We start from the raw sequence: 18,660 nt of genomic DNA, 5'->3' as shown, positions 1-18,660 counted from the left end.
GGGTTTCCACACCAGTGTGATGTGGTTCAAAGGGTGGAAGGAAGAAGACAGGGTTGGCTTGACTGGAACTAAATATATATTTAAACAAAGAAACAAACCAAAAAACGGCACCCACTTCACTCTCTATCACTCATTACACAACTCAGAATATAAATCTGCCCACAACTCTTGTTAAACCAACAGTCTCCCATGTGGCTCGAGTTTCCAGTCAGTCTCTCTTCTCTTCCTTCCTGATTACTGGTGGCTTTTATCCAGTCTCTCCACACCAATTACTGCAACAAAACACAGGTGTTTATCATTAGCACTTGACCTATTTACTCACCACTTGTCTCCTGCCTCTCTCTCCCGCTGCAGACCTAGCTGAATCACGCCCTCCTTGCCACAGCAGGTTTCAAGTATAATGGTGCTTCATATAACATTATCCAGAGAAACAAATGCAATTGATAAATCCCCTGTGATGTTTGAATTGGCTATTGTATACAGGCCACCAGGGCACCATACAGAGTTTATTAAAGAGTTTGGTGATTTTACATCCGAGTTAGTGCTGGCCACAGATAAAGTTTTAATTGTTGGTGATTTTAATATCCACATTCACAATGAAAAAGATGCATTGGGATCAGGATTTATAGAAATTCTGAACTCTACTAGGGTTAGACAACAGGTCTCAGGACTTACTCGCTGAAATCATACTCTAGATTTAATACTGTCACATGGAATTGATGTTGATGGTGTTGAAATTATGCAGCCAAGTGATGATATCTCAGATCATTATTTAGTTTTGTGCAAACTTCATACAGCTAAAACCGCAAATTCTACTTCTTGTTACAAGTATGGTAGAACCATCACTTATACCACAAAAGACTGCTTTGTAAGTAATCTCCGTGATTTATCCCAATTCCTTAGCATATCCAAAACACCAGAACAACTTGATGATGCAACAGAAACTGTGGACACTCTCTTTTCTAGCATTTTAAATACAGTTGCTCCTTTATGCTGACACCTTGGTATTATGAGCACACTCACACACTAAAGAGAGCACTCTGGAAAATGGAGCGCAGCTAAAGGAAAACAAAACTAGAGGTATTTATTATTGCTTGGTGGGAAAGTAACTTATCCTACAGAAAAGCATTAAGAACTGTTAGATTTGATTTCTTTCATCTCTTTTAGAAGAAAACAAACATACGCCCAGGTATTTATTTAATAAAGTGGCTAAATTAACGAAAAGCATCAACAAGTGTTGACATTTCCCAAAATCACAGCAGTAATGACTTGAACTACTGAATGAATGAATGAACTACTTTACTTCTAAGATCGATACTATTAGAGATAAAATTGTAACCATGCAGCCATCAGCTACAGTATCGCATCAGACAGTGCACTATAGATCCCCTGAGGAACAGTTCCAAACATTCTCTGCTATAGGAGAAGAAAAATTTTATAAACATTTTAAATCACCTTAACCAACAACATGTATTTTAGACCCTATTCCATCTATGCTCCTAAAAGAGGTACTTCCATAAGTCCTAGATCCTCTTCTGACTGTTATTAATTCCTCGCTGTCATTAGGATATGTCCCCAAAACCTTCAAAATGGTTGTTATTAAGCCTCTCATAAAAAACACACAACTTGACCCAAAAGAGCTAGTTAATTATGGTTCAATCTAAAATCTTCCTTTTCTGTCCAAGATACTACAAAAGGTAGTATACTCACAATTATATTCTTTCTTACAGAACAGTGGTATCTGTGAAGATTTCCAGGATTTCCTGAGACTGCTCTCATTAGAGCTACAAATGACCTTATCATCTGATTGTGGTTGTATCTCTCTATTAGTGCTATTAGTTGTTAGTGCTGTGTTCGACACTATTGACCACAACATTATTTTGCATAGACTAGAAAACTTTGTTGTCATTAATGGAAGTGCATTTGCATGGTTTAAATCGTACTTATATGACCGTCATCAATTCATAGCAGTTAATGAAGAGGTATCATATCAATCACAAGTGCAGTATGGAGTACCTCAAGGCTCAGTACTAGGGCTGTTACTCTTCATGCTTTACATGTAATCCTTGGGATATATCATCAGGAAACACACTCTTAGCTTTCACTGTTATGCTGATGATACTCAGCTCTATATTTCCTCACAGGCCGGTGAAACTAACCAAACCAATTTGAAAAATGAACAGAATGCAAACTTGATATAAAAAACTTGATGACGAGTAATTTCTTACTGCTAAATTCTGAAAAAAATTGATTATCTGACCTAAAAACTTTGCATGTAATAACCTAGAACACTGTCTAAGACTTAATGGCTGCTCTGTTAATTCTTCGTCATCAGTTAGGAATTTGATAGCAATCTTTCCTTAGAAACCACGTTTCTACCATTTGTAAAACTGCATTTTTCCATCTCAGAAATATATCTAAATAACAGCCGATGCTGTCAATGTCAAATGCAGAAATGTTAATCTGATGATCTCAAGGTAATTGGATGGTTGTTCTGCATGCAGCTAGAGTTCTTAATAGAACCAGGAAGTATGACCATATTAGCATGGTTCTGTCAACACTGCATTGGCTCCCAATCAAACATTGTATATATTTTAAAATCTTTCTCATTTCGTATAAAGCCCTGAATGGTTTAGCACCTCAGTATTTGAACAAGCTCTTGTTACATTATAGTCCTCCACGTCCGCTGCATTCTCAAAACACAGGCAATTTGATAATATCACGGTGCAGGGTGCCGTCTCAGCTTCCCCTGTGGTCTGTGTTGTCCTGTCTGTTCAGTAGCTCGTGGTCTGGGCAATCAGCGCTAATCATGGCGGGGTTGTGCATATCACGAGCTTATTCTCCCCACCGGTCGCTCATTCCCCCACTCCCTTTATATGTCTCTGCTTTTCTGTCTGTGGTCGTGAGTAGATTGTTTTGTCTTTGCCCATGTTTTGCACTGTTTCTCAGTATCAGTCTCACCTTCTGTTCTTGTTCCAAAGGATCCGTAACTCGGAGATCCGGCAGCGCGAGTGGTCCGCAGTGTGCCGGCCAGCTCGGAGATCTGTGTGCGCCAGAGCTTTTCGTTATTGTTTATGTTATTTTGTGTTTTGTGGCGAGAATAAAGATTCTCCTTTTCTAAACTCTGCATCTGAGTCCTCTGTCCAGTACGCACCCCGTGACAGAATCTACTCACCAGGATGGATTCAGCAGAGGAAACGGAGCTGCGCCGAGCTCTTCAGCAGCAGGGCTCTCTTCTGGGTAGACAGCAGGAGGAAATTGCAGCTTCTCGTCGCGCCTACTCGGAGATCGCTCTCCAGCTCAACCGGCTAGCCGAACGGCTTGACCAGCTGCAGGCCAACCCCTCAGCTGCCCTGTCTGTTCCGGATGCCCCGTCTGTCCCACCTGCTCCTCGCCACGCGGAACCGCGACTCAATCCACCTGCTCCATACTCGGGTGAGCCCGACTCATGTCGATCATTTCTGTCCCAGTATTCGCTGACTTTTTACTCTCCAGCCTTCCTGTTTCCCCACGGAGCAATCCCGGGTGGCGTTCGTCATCACTCTCCTGGTTGGTCAAGCGAGAGAGTGGGGAACGGCTATGTGGGACAGCAAACATGACTGTTGTGCGTCATTGAGGCATTATCGAGGGAGCTGCGCAAGGTGTTTGACCGCTCGGCACACGGTATTGAGGCAGCACGAACATTGTCGCTGCTTCAGCAGAGAGAGCAGTCGGTATCCGGTTACTCTATTCAGTTCCGCACGCTCGCCGCGTCCTGCGGCTGGAATGAGAAGGCTCTCTGGGATCATTTCCTCCACGGCCTGGCTGAGCAGGTGAAGGACGAGATCTATTCACTAGATGTTTTCCAGGTTTCAGCATTGATTGACTCTGGAGCGACTTCTATCAGGGGTTGAATGACATCACAGTAAAGAATCATTATCCTTTGCCGTTGATGTCATCGGCCTTCGAGCTCCTTCAGGGGGCAACCATCTTTACGTAGTTGGACCTACACAGTGCTTATCACTTGGTTCAGATTAGGGAGGGGAACGAATGGAAGACCGCCTTTAACACCCATACAGGGCACTTTGAGTACTTAGTTATGCCGTTTGGGCTTTCCAACTCCCCGGCGGTCTTTCAGGCACTCGTCAACGACGTGCTCCGAGACATGGTCGATCGGTTTGTTTTTGTTTATATCGACGACATCCTTATTTTTTCCCAGAATGAGCGCGATCATGTCCAGCACGTCAGGCGAGTGCTCCAGCGGCTGCTGGAGAATCGTTTATCCGTTAAGTTGGAGAAGTGTGAGTTTCACGCACAGTCGGTTGCGTTCCTGGGTTTTATTCTCTCGCCTGAAGGTATCCGAATGGATCTCGCCAAGGTAAAGCTTGCAACTGCGCTGATTGGCCCACCCCAGATTGTCATAGAGCGGTCCAGCGCTTTCTGGGGTTTGCCAATTTTTACAGGCGGATCATTCGGAATTTTAGCCAAATCACCCTTCATCTGACTGATCTCACCTCCACAAAGAGACGATTCTGTTGGTCGTCGCAGGCCCAAGCTGCGTTTGAGAACCTTAAGTGTCAATTTGTTTCGGCCCCCATTTTAACGACCCCTGACCCATCTCGTCAGTTCATTGTGGAGGTGGATGCGTCTGAGGTGGGGGTGGGGGTGGGGGCAGTTTTGTCTCAAAGATCAACTTCGGACGAGAGAATACATCCCTGCACTTTTTTTTCTCATCGTTTAACCCCCGCAGAACGGAACTATGACATTGGGAATAGGGAGTTACTAGCTGTCAAGCTGGCCCTGGAGGAGTGGCGTCACTGGTTAGAGGGAGCGCGATTTCCGTTTATCGTTTGAACTGATCATAAGAATCTTGAGTACATTCGCACCGCCAGGAGAATAAATTCTAGGCAGGCTCGCTGGGCATTATTTTTCGGACGTTTCAGGTTTACCGTTTCTTATCGCCCAGGCTCTAAGAATGGTAAACCTGACGCGCTGTCGCGGGTTTTTGAGGCTGAGGCTAGTCCCACCCTCCCGGTGGCCATTTTGCATCCTGAACGGGTTGTGGCTGCGGTCACCTGGGGGGTGGAGTCCAAGGTCCGCACGGCACAATGCCATGCTTCTGTTCCCACTGGATGCCCAGAGGGTTTGCTCTTTGTACCTGAGTCAGTCCGAACTAGCGTACTTCAGTGGGGCCACTCTTCTAGTCTAGCTTGCCACCCTGGAGCGACTCGTACTTGTAGGTTAATCAAGCAGCGGTTTTGGTGGCCGTCCGTGGCTCAGGATGCTCGACGGTTTGTGTCGGCCTGTCCAATTTGCACTTCGGGTAAGGGATCCAATCGACCCCCTGCAGGGCTACTTCAGCCGTTGTCGGTCCCTTCGCGGCCCTGGTCACACATAGCGATGGACTTTGTGACTGGCTTGCCTCCATCTAGGGGCAAGATGGTGGTTCTCACTGTGGTGGACAGGTTCTCAAAGGCGGTCCATTTTATTCCCCTCCCCAAATTGCCGTCAGCGAGGGAGACAGCGACTACGGTCTTAGATCACGTTTTCCGTATTCATGGCCTCCCGGTGAACGTGGTTTCTGACAGAGGTCACCAGTTTGTGTCTAGGTTTTGGACAGAGTTCTGTCGACAGCTGAACTCTGAACCTATCTTCCGGTTATCAACCACAGACTAATGGTCAGGCCGAGCGTGCAAACCAAGATTTGGAGAGAGTCCTGCGCTGTGTGGCGTCTGCTGAACCGTCATCTTGGAGTTCCAGGTTGACCATGGTAGAGTATGCGCATAACTCCCTCCCGGTCTCATCTACGGGTTTGTCTCCCTTCCAGTGCTGTTTAGGCTACCAGCCACCTCTATTCCCCTCTCAAGAATCCGATGCCGTTGTTCCCTCCGCGCATGCGTTTATTCAGAGATGCCTCCGTACTTGGAGGATCGCCAGAGAAGCCCTCACTCGGACTGGCGAGAGGAACAAGGTATCGGCGGACTGTCACCGTACTAAGCCCCCACTTTACGAGTGTGGTCAGAGAGTCTGGTTGTCTACTAAGGACATTAACTTCAGACTGCCCTCACGTAAACTAAACCCAAATTTGTTGGACCGTTTATCATAGCCAAGGTGCTTAGTCCGGTGTCAGTTCTGCTCAAATTACCCCCTCAGTTTAGAAGGATCCACCCGGTTTTCCACGTTTCGAAGATTAAACCCGCCTTTCGCTCCCCCCTTCAGCCCCTGACCTCTGCCCCTCCTCCTCCTAGGCTCATCGAGGGGTCGCCTGCCTATACTGTACGGCGGCTCATTGATATTCGGCGTAGGGGTAGAGGTCATCAATATCTGGTAGACTGGGAGGGTTATCGTCTGGAGGAGAGATGCTGGGTTCCGGCTTGCGATATTCAAGATCGCGCTCTCATTGATCAATTTCATCAGCGTCATGGTGAGTCCTCCGGGGGCCGCCAGGAGGCGTCCCTGAGGTGGGGGGTACTGTCACGGTGCAGGGTGCTGTCTCAGCTTCCCCTGTGGTCTGTGTTGTCCTGTCTGTTCAGTAGCTCGTGGTCTGGGCAATCAGCGCTAATCATGGCGGGGTTGTGCAGATCACAAGCTTATTCTCCCCACCTGTCGCTCATTCCCCCACTCCCTTTATATGTCTCTGCTTTTCTGTCTGTGGTCGTGAGTAGATTGTTTTGTCTTTGCCCATGTTTTGCACTGTTTCTCAGTATCAGTCTCACCTTCTGTTCTTGTGCCAAAGGATCCGTAACTCGGAGATCCGGCAGGGCGAGTGGTCCGCAGTGTGCCGGCCAGCTCGGAGATCTGTGTGCGCCAGAGCTTTTCATTATTGTTTATGTTATTTTGTGTTTTGTGGCGAGAATAAAGATTCTCCTTTTCTAAACTCTGCATCTGAGTCCTCTGTCCAGTACGCACCCCGTGACAGATAATACCTAGAATATCAAAATCAATTGCGGGCGGCAGATCCTTTTCCTATTTAGCGCATAAACTCTGGAATAACCTACCTAGCATTGTTCGGGAGGCAGACGCACTCTTGCAGTTTAAATCTAGATTAAAGACCCATCTCTTTAACCTGGCTTACACATAACACAATAATATGCTTCTAATATCCAAATCCGTTAAAGGATTTTTATGCTGCATTAATTAGTTAAATCGGAACCGGGAACACTTTCCATAACACCTGATGTATTTGCTACATCAATAGAAGAATGGCATGTACATTAATATTAGTCTGTTTCTCTCTTATTCCGAGGTCACTGTAGCCACCAGATCCAGTCTGTATCTAGATCAGAGGGTCATTGCGGTCACCCAGATCCAGTACATATCCAGACCAGATGGTGCCTAGAGAGGACCTCTACAGCCCTGAATGACAGCGGAACCATGACAACTAGATGAGCCCCAGATACAGATCCCCTGTAAAGACCTTGTCTCAGATGACCACCGGGACAAGACCACAGGAAACAGATGATTCTTCTGCACAATCTGACTTTGATGCAGCCCGGAATTAAACTGCTGGTTTCGTCTGGTCAGAGGAAAACTAGCCCACCGACTGATCCTGGTTTCTCCCAAGTTTTTTTTTTTCCATTCTGTCACCGATGGAGTTTTGGTTCCTTGCCACTGTCACCTCTGGCTTCCTTAGTTGAGGACACTTCATTTACAGCAATATCGTTGACTTGATTGCAAATGATTGCACAGATACTATTTAAACTGATTTGAGATAATGACATCAACTGAATTCAATGATGAACTGCCTCTAACTGTCATTTTGCATTATTGACACACAGCTTTCCTAATTAATGTTGTTCAGTTGCTTTGACACAATCTTTTTTGTTTAAAGTGCTATATAAATAAAGGTGATTTGACTTGTGTTTTCTTTTAGTTTTCCCAACAACTGGATCTAAGTTCAGTCTGCCTCTGACTTTATCATCTTTACATATGGATATGTGGAAGATTTTTATTAGTAAAGTTTCAATTAATCAAGTATATAATCAATATGAATCTAGCCATTTTTGTTTTAAAGTTATTATTCTATTAAACTCTTACAGGCCTAAAATCTAATAGACAAGTTGCCTATGCCCTGGAATGCACAGAGATAAGCATATGGTCAGACATACCTTAAAGGCCTCCCCTCCCCTTGTGATTTATGATGGTCTAAAAGGAGACATGTCTATGTGGGACCGCCCCATGTATGATGTATATAAGGAAAAACCAAATAACGCACGGGAGAGTTCCTTGCAACGTCCTCTCGACTTTGTTTTGTTTAAAATAAAGTCTTTTCTTCGGTGAGAAACCCCTGACTGAGTGTGATTCTTCTGAGAACCGGCGAAATACACCACAGATTTGGCACCCCAGATGGGACTGGACAAGAGTGGCAGAGTGGACAGCCGCTTTTGAGCTGACCGATGATCAACACAACCGGGTGGCCACCATAAAACAAGGTAAGCATTTTTGCTTATAAAATTCGTTTGTGTTGGTTGAGGTCAGTTCTGAGTGGTAAGGACACTTAAAATCTACTCTTCCAAATTTAGAAAAAATAGGATATCCAAATTGAAAAAGGGGTTTCACTCCAGAAGAAATAACCGCATGCACATATTTGGTTTATTGAAAGGAAAGCCTTGTAAGGTAACCTAGATTTAAAACAAAAAGGGTGTAGGCAAAAAGACATTGTATGCAATGGTCTGTGTTTATTGGATAGCTGTGACCTAGGAAAGGGCAGTGATAAACGGATAAGCAGACAGAATAAGTGGGCCCTTAAGGACGCTCTAGGTAGAGCGAGCTCTAGAAAGAGCTGTGTTTTGTTGTGTGGATGAAACTGTGTCCGGACGAATGACCGTATGAACGATGATGAATGTATGAACAAATAAATTCCGTATTGGGTGGGTAAGGGTCGAGCACCGTTCCTGGACCTTCACTTAGGTGTGAACCGGCAGAATTGGACTCGTCCCAGATCCACTTGAGAGGGATGAATGTATGATGAGCCTTGACAATAAAAGGACAATTAATGAATGATTATCCCTTAGATAAAGGGAAAAAGTATGCAAGCATAAGCACTCTGGCTCAATAAAGAGTGTAGCAAGTGTGAATGGGCTTAGGGAAATAGTATCAATAAAGTTTGAACCGAGATCTATAATAGAGTTTTGAAATTTGGATGTCTGTGTGAAAGGGGAGAACATTTTCTGAGCCCAGTACAGTGGGAGTGAGAGCAAGGGAGGAAGTTCCCACATTAAAGATTTAATACATGGGTGGACAAAAAAGGAAAGAGAAGTAAAAATAAAAATAAAGAATTATTGTTAGAAATAGTTATCTAAAAAGTGATAATAAAATAGGATAAATAAAATAGACAATTAAATAATAATATAAATTTAAAAAAGTGTAAACGCATGAGACAATAAAAAACTAAATTCAAAAGGGTATGACACATAATAAAGAATAGAAAGTAGGGTGAAAGGGGTAAAAAATAGTTAAATTCAGTGAAAGGAAAGGAAGAGATTGTAACCAAGTTTATTATATAAAACTAAAAAGTTGATTGTTGGTGGTAATAATATAAATAAAGATATGGCAGCCACACCAGTGGAAATCCTTGGATTAAAAAATCCACTGTGTAAAGAGCAAATAGACAAAATCTCGAAGAAATGGCAGAAGAGAACAAAAAATATGATGACAAAATGGCCAAAGGAAGGGACATTTGATGTGGCATTGTGTGAGGAAATGGAAACTCTGATAAAAAACTATAAAACTAAAAGCATCAATATGAAAAAAGAAAAAAGAGAAACAAAACGGGAAAAAGAGAAAGAAGTACTTGCGCTGTTTAAAAAAGAAGGTGAAGATATGTTGAAGAGTATAAAACAGGCTAGGAAAGTCCTAAAGGAGGCAGAGAAAGATAACATGAGAAAAGAAAAGATATATGCAGACCCCCCTCCCTATCTGCCTTTAGGAAAAGAATTCCCATTACTCAAGGGAACCATGGAGGTAACAGGAGAACTAGAGTTAGAAGGGCAGTTAGAGACGGAAGATAGAGAGCAACCAGCTGTAAAAACACAGAAGCAAACTAGACAGGAGAATGCAGAAGGTCTGCAACTCGACTGTTATAGACAAGCACGTACAGCGTTAGAAAAAATGAAAGCATGTCAGGAAGACAAAACCTGGTTTGAGGAAGGATTAGAAAGAAAACGGAGGAAAGATAGAGATATTGTAGCACAAGCACAAGCTTTGGAAGAAGAAATGGAAGAGAAAATTAGAGAATCAGGGAAAAAGATCAGAGAGGTAAATAAATTGGAAAGAGGAAAGAGTAAGTTGTTCTATGGTAGTGAGGATGAGAATCAGGCAGAGGAGTTATTTGAGAACGGTAAATGGGAACAGGGCAGAGATAAAGGGACACTTAGACCACTGGCCGCACAGCTCCCAATTTTAATCAAGGGTGAGCAGGGACAGTATGTCCCCTGGGCTTCACAGGACCTCGAGGGGCTTGTCACTCGCCTTCCTGATATTCATGAGGGTGCAGGGAAATTCATTAAAGTGTTTGAAGAGGAAACAATGGGAAAGCTATTGGCAGTGGGAGATGTTAAAGCTCTGCTTGCTAAAATTCTTGGAGGGACAAAGATGGATGAAATTCTTCTTACCACGACTCTAAATAGAGCAGTGAACTCTCACAATATGGATGGGATTGTTTTTGATGCATTCCGCCCAGCAGTATGGCAGGCATTGCGTGCGGAGTATCCGATCAGACTGAATCCTAAATCACTGAAGGGAGAAGGAATTGGAGATTTAGAAAATCCAACCACTTATGTCCAAAAAGAGCTGAAAAGGTGGAAACAAGAAACTGAGGGGGATCCCGAAAGAGACCCATTAATGTCAACATTGTTTAGACAAGCTGTGATTGATGCTATGCCGCCAGCGGTAAAAAGCAAGCTGGAGGATGTGGTCGGTTTAACGTCTAAAACACACAAAGAGTTTTGTGACCATGTGTCTCATGCAGTGGAACAGCAAAGAAAAAATGAACTAAAACTTAAAAGTCAAGAGAAAGAGTTACAACGTAAACTAACTCAATTACAGCTTGAAGAACTCACAAAGAAAAATAAGAAAAATATTCAAGCTTCAGTGACAAATGCAACAGCCGAACAAATGACTCTAATGCCTCCAGTAATTGCTCCACAACCTACTACTCAGTCAAGCCTACTTACAGCAGTCCCTCCAAATGAACACTTGAACTCTGTGCCCATAATAAATGTTTATACTCAACAGCCAGGACAAATGGGATGGAGAAAAAACCCCATACAGCAAAGAGGCAGAGGCAGAGGCAGAGGCAGAGACAGGCCTCCCCCCTTGTGCTGGGGCTGTGGACAGCCCGGACACATCAAAGCTGACTGTCCAACTCAACAATGGCCACAGCAACCTCAGGGTAGAAGGGAGATGAGCTGGCAACAGCCTACTCGGGGCCCAGTGCAGGGCCCAGTAAACCCTTGGGGAGGTCCCAATCCAGGCTATTAGGGGTGCCCAGAGAATCCTAAAGGGGAGAGTCAGCTTCCAATTTTATCAACAAAAGCTGATCAAGAGCCTATTATGCAGATTAAAATAGAGGGAGAACCATTTCCATTTATGGTAGATACGGGGGCAAATTTAACATGCATTAATTTGAAATATGCTTCACATCTCCCCTTGTCTGGAAAATTTGCAAAGACAATAGGATTCTCGGGAAAAATGCAATTGATTCCCATAACAGCTCCAGTGTGTCTACAAACAAAAGATCAAAGTATAACAATGCCCATTCTGGTATCAAATCAAACTCCTATTAATTTGTTAGGAAGAGATGCATTATGTAAATTAGGACTACAAATTTGGTGTTCTCCAGAAGGTATATATATTGATTCAATAGGAACAGAAAAACAAATGATGGTTGCAGAGCCAAAAGCAAATGTTTTTTGGATAGGACAGATAGAACAAGATGTGAGACAGACAGTCAATAAATGGGGAAAGTTTATTGAAGCACAGATACCTGAAGCACAGCTATCAAAGTCTGAATTTCATTGCACAATGATGTATGATCAAGAAAGGGATGAAGATATAGAACACAAATGGCAAAAAGAAACAAAAGGACAGCAGATTGAAATAGTCTCCCAGTACATCATCATAGGTAAGGAGGGAGCAGCTTTAAACATACCAGAAAGTGAGTTTGTCAAAAAATGGTTCAATGTAAATAACTCTGTCCCGCATATTGCAGTATATTTAGGAAGAAATTGGAAAGCAAAAGATTTAGGACCAATGATGAAAAGGGCAGAACAAAGCAAATGGGAATCAACAGAAAACCCATTGATTTTTCATTCAGCTGACAAAAATTACATCAAAATTCTGTGTGCAACCAGTTTGCTGGGAATTCCACAGGAAGTAGTTATCAGCCAAAATAAAATGACACAGATGACTACAGCATCTGATTTAATAAACACAAATGAGACTGAATTATTTAAGGAAATGGAGTGTCAGGTACCAACTGAGCTATGGTCTCAACATGACACAGATATTGGATTAATAAAATCAGCAAATCCAGTAAGAGTTCAACTAAAGCCAAATGCACGTCTGCCTAGAAAAGCACAATATCCCTTACGGGCAGATGCGGAAGCAGGAATAAAGGAGACAATTGAAGGCTTAGTGAAGGCAGGGGTATTGATAGAAACTACTAGTTACTGTAACACTCCAATTATGCCTGTAATCAAATCAGACAAAAATAGATGGCGACTTGTTCATGATTTACGAACAATAAATGAAATAACAGAAGATATGCCAGCTGAGGTACCAAACCCGCACACTTTACTGACAAATGTCCCTCCTGATGCCAAATACTTTACTGTAATCGATCTTTGCTCTGCCTACTTTAGTGTACCGCTTGCAGAAGAGAGTAAATATTTATTTGCATTTACACTTGCAAATAAGCAATATACATATACCAGGCTTCCTCAGGGATATAAACATTCACCACATATATTCAACAAGATTTTGAAGGATGATTTAGAAGACCTTGTAATAGACGGTACACTATTACAATACATGGATGATTTGATTATCTGTTCTACCTCACTAGAACAATGTCACAAAGACTCAATTAAGGTGTTGACAAAATTAGCAGAAGGAGGGCACAAGGTGTCTAAAAACAAATTGCAGTATTGCCAGCCTCAAGTGGAATACTTGGGAAGATTAATTGCATTTGGTACCCGAGCTATAGCACCAGCTCAGTTAGAAGGTATAAGTAAAACACCGTTACCTCAGACAGTAGGACAAATGATGACGTTTCTAGGAATGACAGGCTTTAGTGCCGATTGGATAGAAGACTATGCAGTTAAGACAGGGCCTTTGAGAGAAATTATGAAACAAGCAGGATTACAACATTTAAGAAATCCATTAAAATGGAACACAGATGCCTTACTAGCATTTGAAGCAATAAAAAAAGAATTACAACAGGCCCCTGCCCTGGGAATGGCAGAATATGATAAAATGTTTCATCTATACGTGGCAAATAGAGTTGATGGTTATGCATCAGCTGTATTAATGCAAGAGACCTGTAGTGGGAGGAAAAAACAGCCTATAGCATACTATAGCACAAAATTAGACAATGTAGCCCAGGGATACCCACCATGTTACCAACAGGGTTTAGCTGCAGTGTATTATGCTTATGAAAAAGCATCCACAATAACTATGGGGTATCCAGTAACAATATATACCCATCACAAAGTTGTGGAATTAATAGAACAAGGGAAATTTGTTCTGACACAAGCTCGAATTCTAGCCTATTCCTCATTACTCACATATCCAGATATTACTATTAAAAGATGCCATACAGTTAATCCAGCTGAATTAATTCCTTTGGCTTTTGAAGGAGAACCTCATGAGTGTGTGAATGAGTCCTTGGCATTTACTAGATTACGACCAGATCTAGAATCAACACCTATTACTGAAGCAGAAGTAACTTACTTTGTAGATGGTTCTAGCTTTAGGGATCACGAAGGAAATCATACAGGATATTCAGTAGTGAAGAAAAACAAAAAAGAATTTGAATCTGTGATATCACAACATTGTGTACAGCCCTGCTCTGCTCAATTAGCAGAATTAAAAGCTCTCACAACTGCATGTCAGTTAGCAAAAGGACAAACTGCTAACATTTTTACAGATTCAGCGTATGCTCATGGTGTATGTCATCTATTCGGAGCAGTGTGGAAACAAAGAGGTTTCAAAAAGAGTGATGGGACTCCCATTCAACATAGTGAACAAATAGGGCAATTGATTTCTGCTATGATGCTACCAAAACGACTAGCAATAATCAAATGTCAAGCACACAAGAAGGGAAATGACTATGTCATCAAAGGAAATAATGCAGCAGATCTAGAAGCTAAAAAAGCTTCAGGGTGTCAAGTAGCAGTATTAGCACCTGTTGTACTTATTGAGCCTCATCCTCAATTGGATGACATTATTCGAATACAACAACAAGCAGGCCCCTATGAACAATCAATGTGGCAACAAAGGGGAGCTAAAAAAGACTCACAGGAAATTTGGCGTACACATGAAGGACACATTGTTGCACCTACTTCACTGTTGAATATTCTTATTACAGATGCACATGGTTTTGACCATTGTGCAAGGGGAGAAGTAGTAAGAAAAATTAAACAGCAAGGATATTGGTCTCCTTATTTATATGCAATGGTGGATGAATTTTTGTCCACATGTGAAGTATGTGCTAAATACAATGTAAGAAAAGGCATGGTGACACCAATAGGCCATATTCCAACACCTGAAGGCCCCTTTAAACATCTTGTATGTGATTATGTGGATATGATAAAGCGTGTACAAGGCAAAAGATACATGCTTGTTATCATAGACAGGTTTAGCAGATGGGTGGAAGCAGTACCATCCGCGGATCTAGGAGCAGGAACTGTAATTAAATTCCTAACAAGAGAGGTAATTCCTAGATTTGGAATTCCATCAGAAATAAGTTCAGATAATGGGTCGGCATTCATACAAAAAACTGTGAAACAAGTGTTGCAACAATTAAGAATAAAACAGATACTAGGATGCGTTTATAGACCTCAGTCACAAGGGATAGTGGAGAGGGTTAATGGAGTTATCAAGGCTAAAATAAACAAAATATGTGAAAGTACTAAACTTAATTGGATTGATGCATTACCGCTCGCACTAATGAGCTATCGCATGCAAACTAACAGGAGCACACACTTAACACCGCATGAAATGCTTACGGGTCGACCCATGCCTGTGCCATATTGTAGAGGTCCCTATAAAGGACCTCCTCTAGAACAATTACAAATGGAACTTCGCTCTTATATGAAGAAACTAACTGCCATACATAAAGCTATCTAGTTACAGGAAAAAAGAAAAGAGCCCAGTGAGGAATCGGAGACGGTCTGTCCAGTTGTTCCAGGGGACCAAGTTTATCTGAGGGTATTCCGGAGAAAATGGAATGAGCCCAGGAGAGAAGGACCCTACACAGTGGTGAGAGCTACTCCAACAGCAGTCCAAGTGGAGGGAAGCACAACCTGGTATCATCTAAACCACTGTACTAGAGTTCCCACAGGAAAGGCAGAAAGAAAGGAAAGCAGACAACCAGACAATACAGGAGAGAGCAATGAGGAAGAATCAGAGACACATGATGAAGTGCAAACTGACGAGAGCTCTTTCCTCCTGTCAGACAAACTGGAGAGGACAGAGAATAAGTCTGACAACATGTCTGAAGACCATTCTATGCCTAATGAATCTCATAATGCAGACTCAAACTCAACCGATAGAAAGCAACCTGACTTCCCTTCAATTGACTTTACAACCTTTGAACAAAAGTGATAATGTGATCAACCCAACAGAACCAACGATAATCAAAAATCGTAGAGACATTGATTATGATGTTCAAGGTGATGAAGACGTTAGTCAAATTGATGCATTATGGGATACAGCCCAAAATAATGAATGGTATAAATGGGCAGCCTTTACAGCTAAAGAAACAGGAAAAGAAAATTGCTTGCTGTGCTCCAAATCTCCGTTAAACAAAGTAATAGCCATACCAAATCCATATGACTACCGAAAATGTGCCCAATTTGGAAGAAACTTTTGTCATTTAACAGATTTTACCAGGCCATATTGTATTGCCGAATGCCTTGGATTTTTAGGAAATCCTAAATTAACAGATTATTTCTTTAGACCACTCTGGGGATCCTGGTGTCAGTATTCAGATATCGGTCAAAATATAAAAATTGAAAAACAAAAAGTAGAGATTCCAAAATGGTATAGCATAGATTATAAACAAGAATATGAGTGTTTCCATAAACCAAAAGGAACCCAAGATGTGGGTAAATTTAAAGGAAGATGTGCTATTATTTGGTATATAGATAAGAAAAATTCTTGGAAATCAGGAGTTCCTTCTAGAGCTCCAGATCTTTTAGCATTCGGAACAACTAAAGGAAGTAAGATAGCACCTGAAAAATGTGAAAATCAAACTATAGCCTTACCTCCAATAGAAATTTATGAAGATCAATCATTAATAATAGCAGATTTCTTTTGGATCTGTGGAGGTGAAATATTATTGCCGTCTTTACCAGCTGGATGGAAAGGTATATGTGTAAGAGTAAGGTTACTTCAAGAAGTTAGCATGGCACAATGGGGAACAGAACAGAGCACGAAAAAGGAAGACAATAGAACTAAAAGAGGATACGAGCCAGACCCTGACGTATATTTAGACTCAATTGGACAGCCAAGAGGAATTCCTAATAAATTCAAGGCAAGAAGTGAAATAAAAGGAGGTTTTGAGTCAATCCTGGTTTGGATCACACCAAACAAAAATACAGAGTGGATTAATTATATCTATTATAATCAACAAAGATTCATTAATTATACTGATGAGGCTTTAACTTTACTAGGCGACCAAGTGCATGCAACAAGCAGAATGACATGGCAAAATAGACAGGCTCTTAATTGGCTCTTGGCAGACAAGGGAGGAGTTTGTGTTATGTTTGGAGATCAATGTTGTACATTTATCCCAAATAACACCGCCCCTGGAGGAGCTTTCAGGGAAGTTATGACAAAAATTAAAAAATTAAGAAATGAAATTACAACAAATGCCGGAAGAGACCAACACATTTGGGATTGGATTGATGTGAAATTTGGAGCATGGGGAGCATGGTTTGTTAAACTAGGAATGTTTTTAGGAGTTGCCATATTAATAGGAGGATTATTATTTTGCTGTGTATTACCTTTATTAAGATCATTAATCATCAATGCTACTGTTAAGCAAATGGGAGTGATAAAAGTCCCAATTAATCAACAAAGGATCATTGAAAAGAGTCTGGAGGAATATTATGAAGGATGGCTAAACAAACTGAACTTGAATGAGCAAACTTTGGACGATAGTTCTATCAACTCTGATGATGATGAAGATGTCTAAGGGTTAACCATACCCTGGATATAAGTGCCAGTTGAACTTTGGCCCAGGGAGGCTCTCTACGATACATAAAGTATCTGAGCCGAAGATCAACTTTTATAATCTTGTGATATTCAATTATTGATGTAATGTATGTATTTTATGTCTTTTATACATAACTGTGATAACCACAGGCAAGTGCTGAACCAATTACACGCTCACGCTTTTAACATTGTGTACTATTAAAGAAGGAATTTGGGAGACTGGATCTTTTACTCCCTCCTCGTCAAATAAGGAGAGAGATGTTTGGTCCAGTAATCCCTCAGAGTGGAATTCCATAATCTAGTCACTGGTGATAATACAATGTGACTTATTTAGTCACTAGGTAGTGTAACTAATATGACTGGATTATGGAGTAGCACTCTGGATAAGAATAATCAAATGTGAGACTTATTAAGTCTCAAAGGGGAGAATATGTGGAAGATTTTTATTAGTAAAGTTTCAATTAATCAAGTATATAATCAATATGAATCTAGCCATTTTTGTTTTAAAGTTATTATTCTATTAAACTCTTACAGGCCTAAAATCTAATAGACAAGTTGCCTATGCCCTGGAATGCACAGAGATAAGCATATGGTCAGACATACCTTAAAGGCCTCCCCTCCCCTTGTGATTTATGATGGTCTAAAAGGAGACATGTCTATGTGGGACCGCCCCATGTATGATGTATATAAGGAAAAACCAAATAACGCACGGGAGAGTTCCTTGCAACGTCCTCTCGACTTTGTTTTGTTTAAAATAAAGTCTTTTCTTCGGTGAGAAACCCCTGACTGAGTGTGATTCTTCTGAGAACCGGCGAAATACACCACAGATACACCAAGATTGGTCACCTGTGGCTTAACTGGAATACTGTGAAGAGAGGGAGAAGGACAAGCTTTGACAGCTAACAGCTCACATTTATAAGATTTAAATTTAAGCCAGAAGCTTTAGAGAAAAAGTTAATGTATTGGATGGCAATCTGAATCTTTGATTCATCTTCTAAAAACAGGATAGTGTCATCAGCTAGCTGACTTTTAAGTATGAGTTTAATAGTAATACCTTGCAGTTGACTACTTAAAACAGAGGAGGAAAGAAGTTGTGCAGCCACAAGAAATAAATAAAGGGATACAGGGTAACCCTGACAAACTCCTGTTGACAACTGAAATCTAGGGAAGGTGCCTGACTTAAGGTTGATGGAACAGTTGACATTATTATAAAGAGTAAAAAAATTTGCAGAATGGCTC

General features: G+C 41.6%; 2 protein-coding genes across 2 annotated transcripts in view; both read left to right on the top strand.

The window, feature by feature from the left end:
* Positions 1 to 8,263, top strand: part of brd1a (bromodomain containing 1a) — a 62,531-nt gene extending 54,268 nt beyond the window's left edge. Inside the window, exon 12 of the mRNA XM_052555264.1 lies at positions 7,226 to 8,263. Coding sequence (XP_052411224.1) covers positions 7,226 to 7,318 — 93 coding nt within the window. The 3' untranslated portion in view covers positions 7,319 to 8,263. The remainder of the gene's footprint in view (positions 1 to 7,225) is intronic.
* A 128-nt stretch (positions 8,264 to 8,391) lies between these two features.
* Positions 8,392 to 18,200, top strand: LOC127956941 (uncharacterized). The gene is made up of 2 exons (XM_052555270.1): positions 8,392 to 8,411; positions 15,337 to 18,200. Exon 2 carries the CDS (start codon positions 15,596 to 15,598, stop codon positions 17,399 to 17,401), a length of 1,806 nt encoding a protein of 601 aa, XP_052411230.1. The 5' UTR covers positions 8,392 to 8,411; positions 15,337 to 15,595; the 3' UTR covers positions 17,402 to 18,200.
* Positions 18,201 to 18,660: the final 460 nt, after the last annotated feature.

The sequence above is a fragment of the Carassius gibelio genome, chromosome B4 (assembly GCF_023724105.1).
Source record: "Carassius gibelio isolate Cgi1373 ecotype wild population from Czech Republic chromosome B4, carGib1.2-hapl.c, whole genome shotgun sequence".
Taxonomy (NCBI): domain Eukaryota; kingdom Metazoa; phylum Chordata; class Actinopteri; order Cypriniformes; family Cyprinidae; genus Carassius; species Carassius gibelio.
Note: the sequence above shows the minus strand (reverse complement) of the source record. Positions and strands in the feature narration are given on the sequence as shown.

What these genes read in the sequence shown, in the direction of transcription:
- LOC127956941 (XM_052555270.1), top strand. Translation starts at nt 15,596, where the DNA reads ATGAGGAAGAATCAGAGACACATGATGAAGTGCAAACTGACGAGAGCT.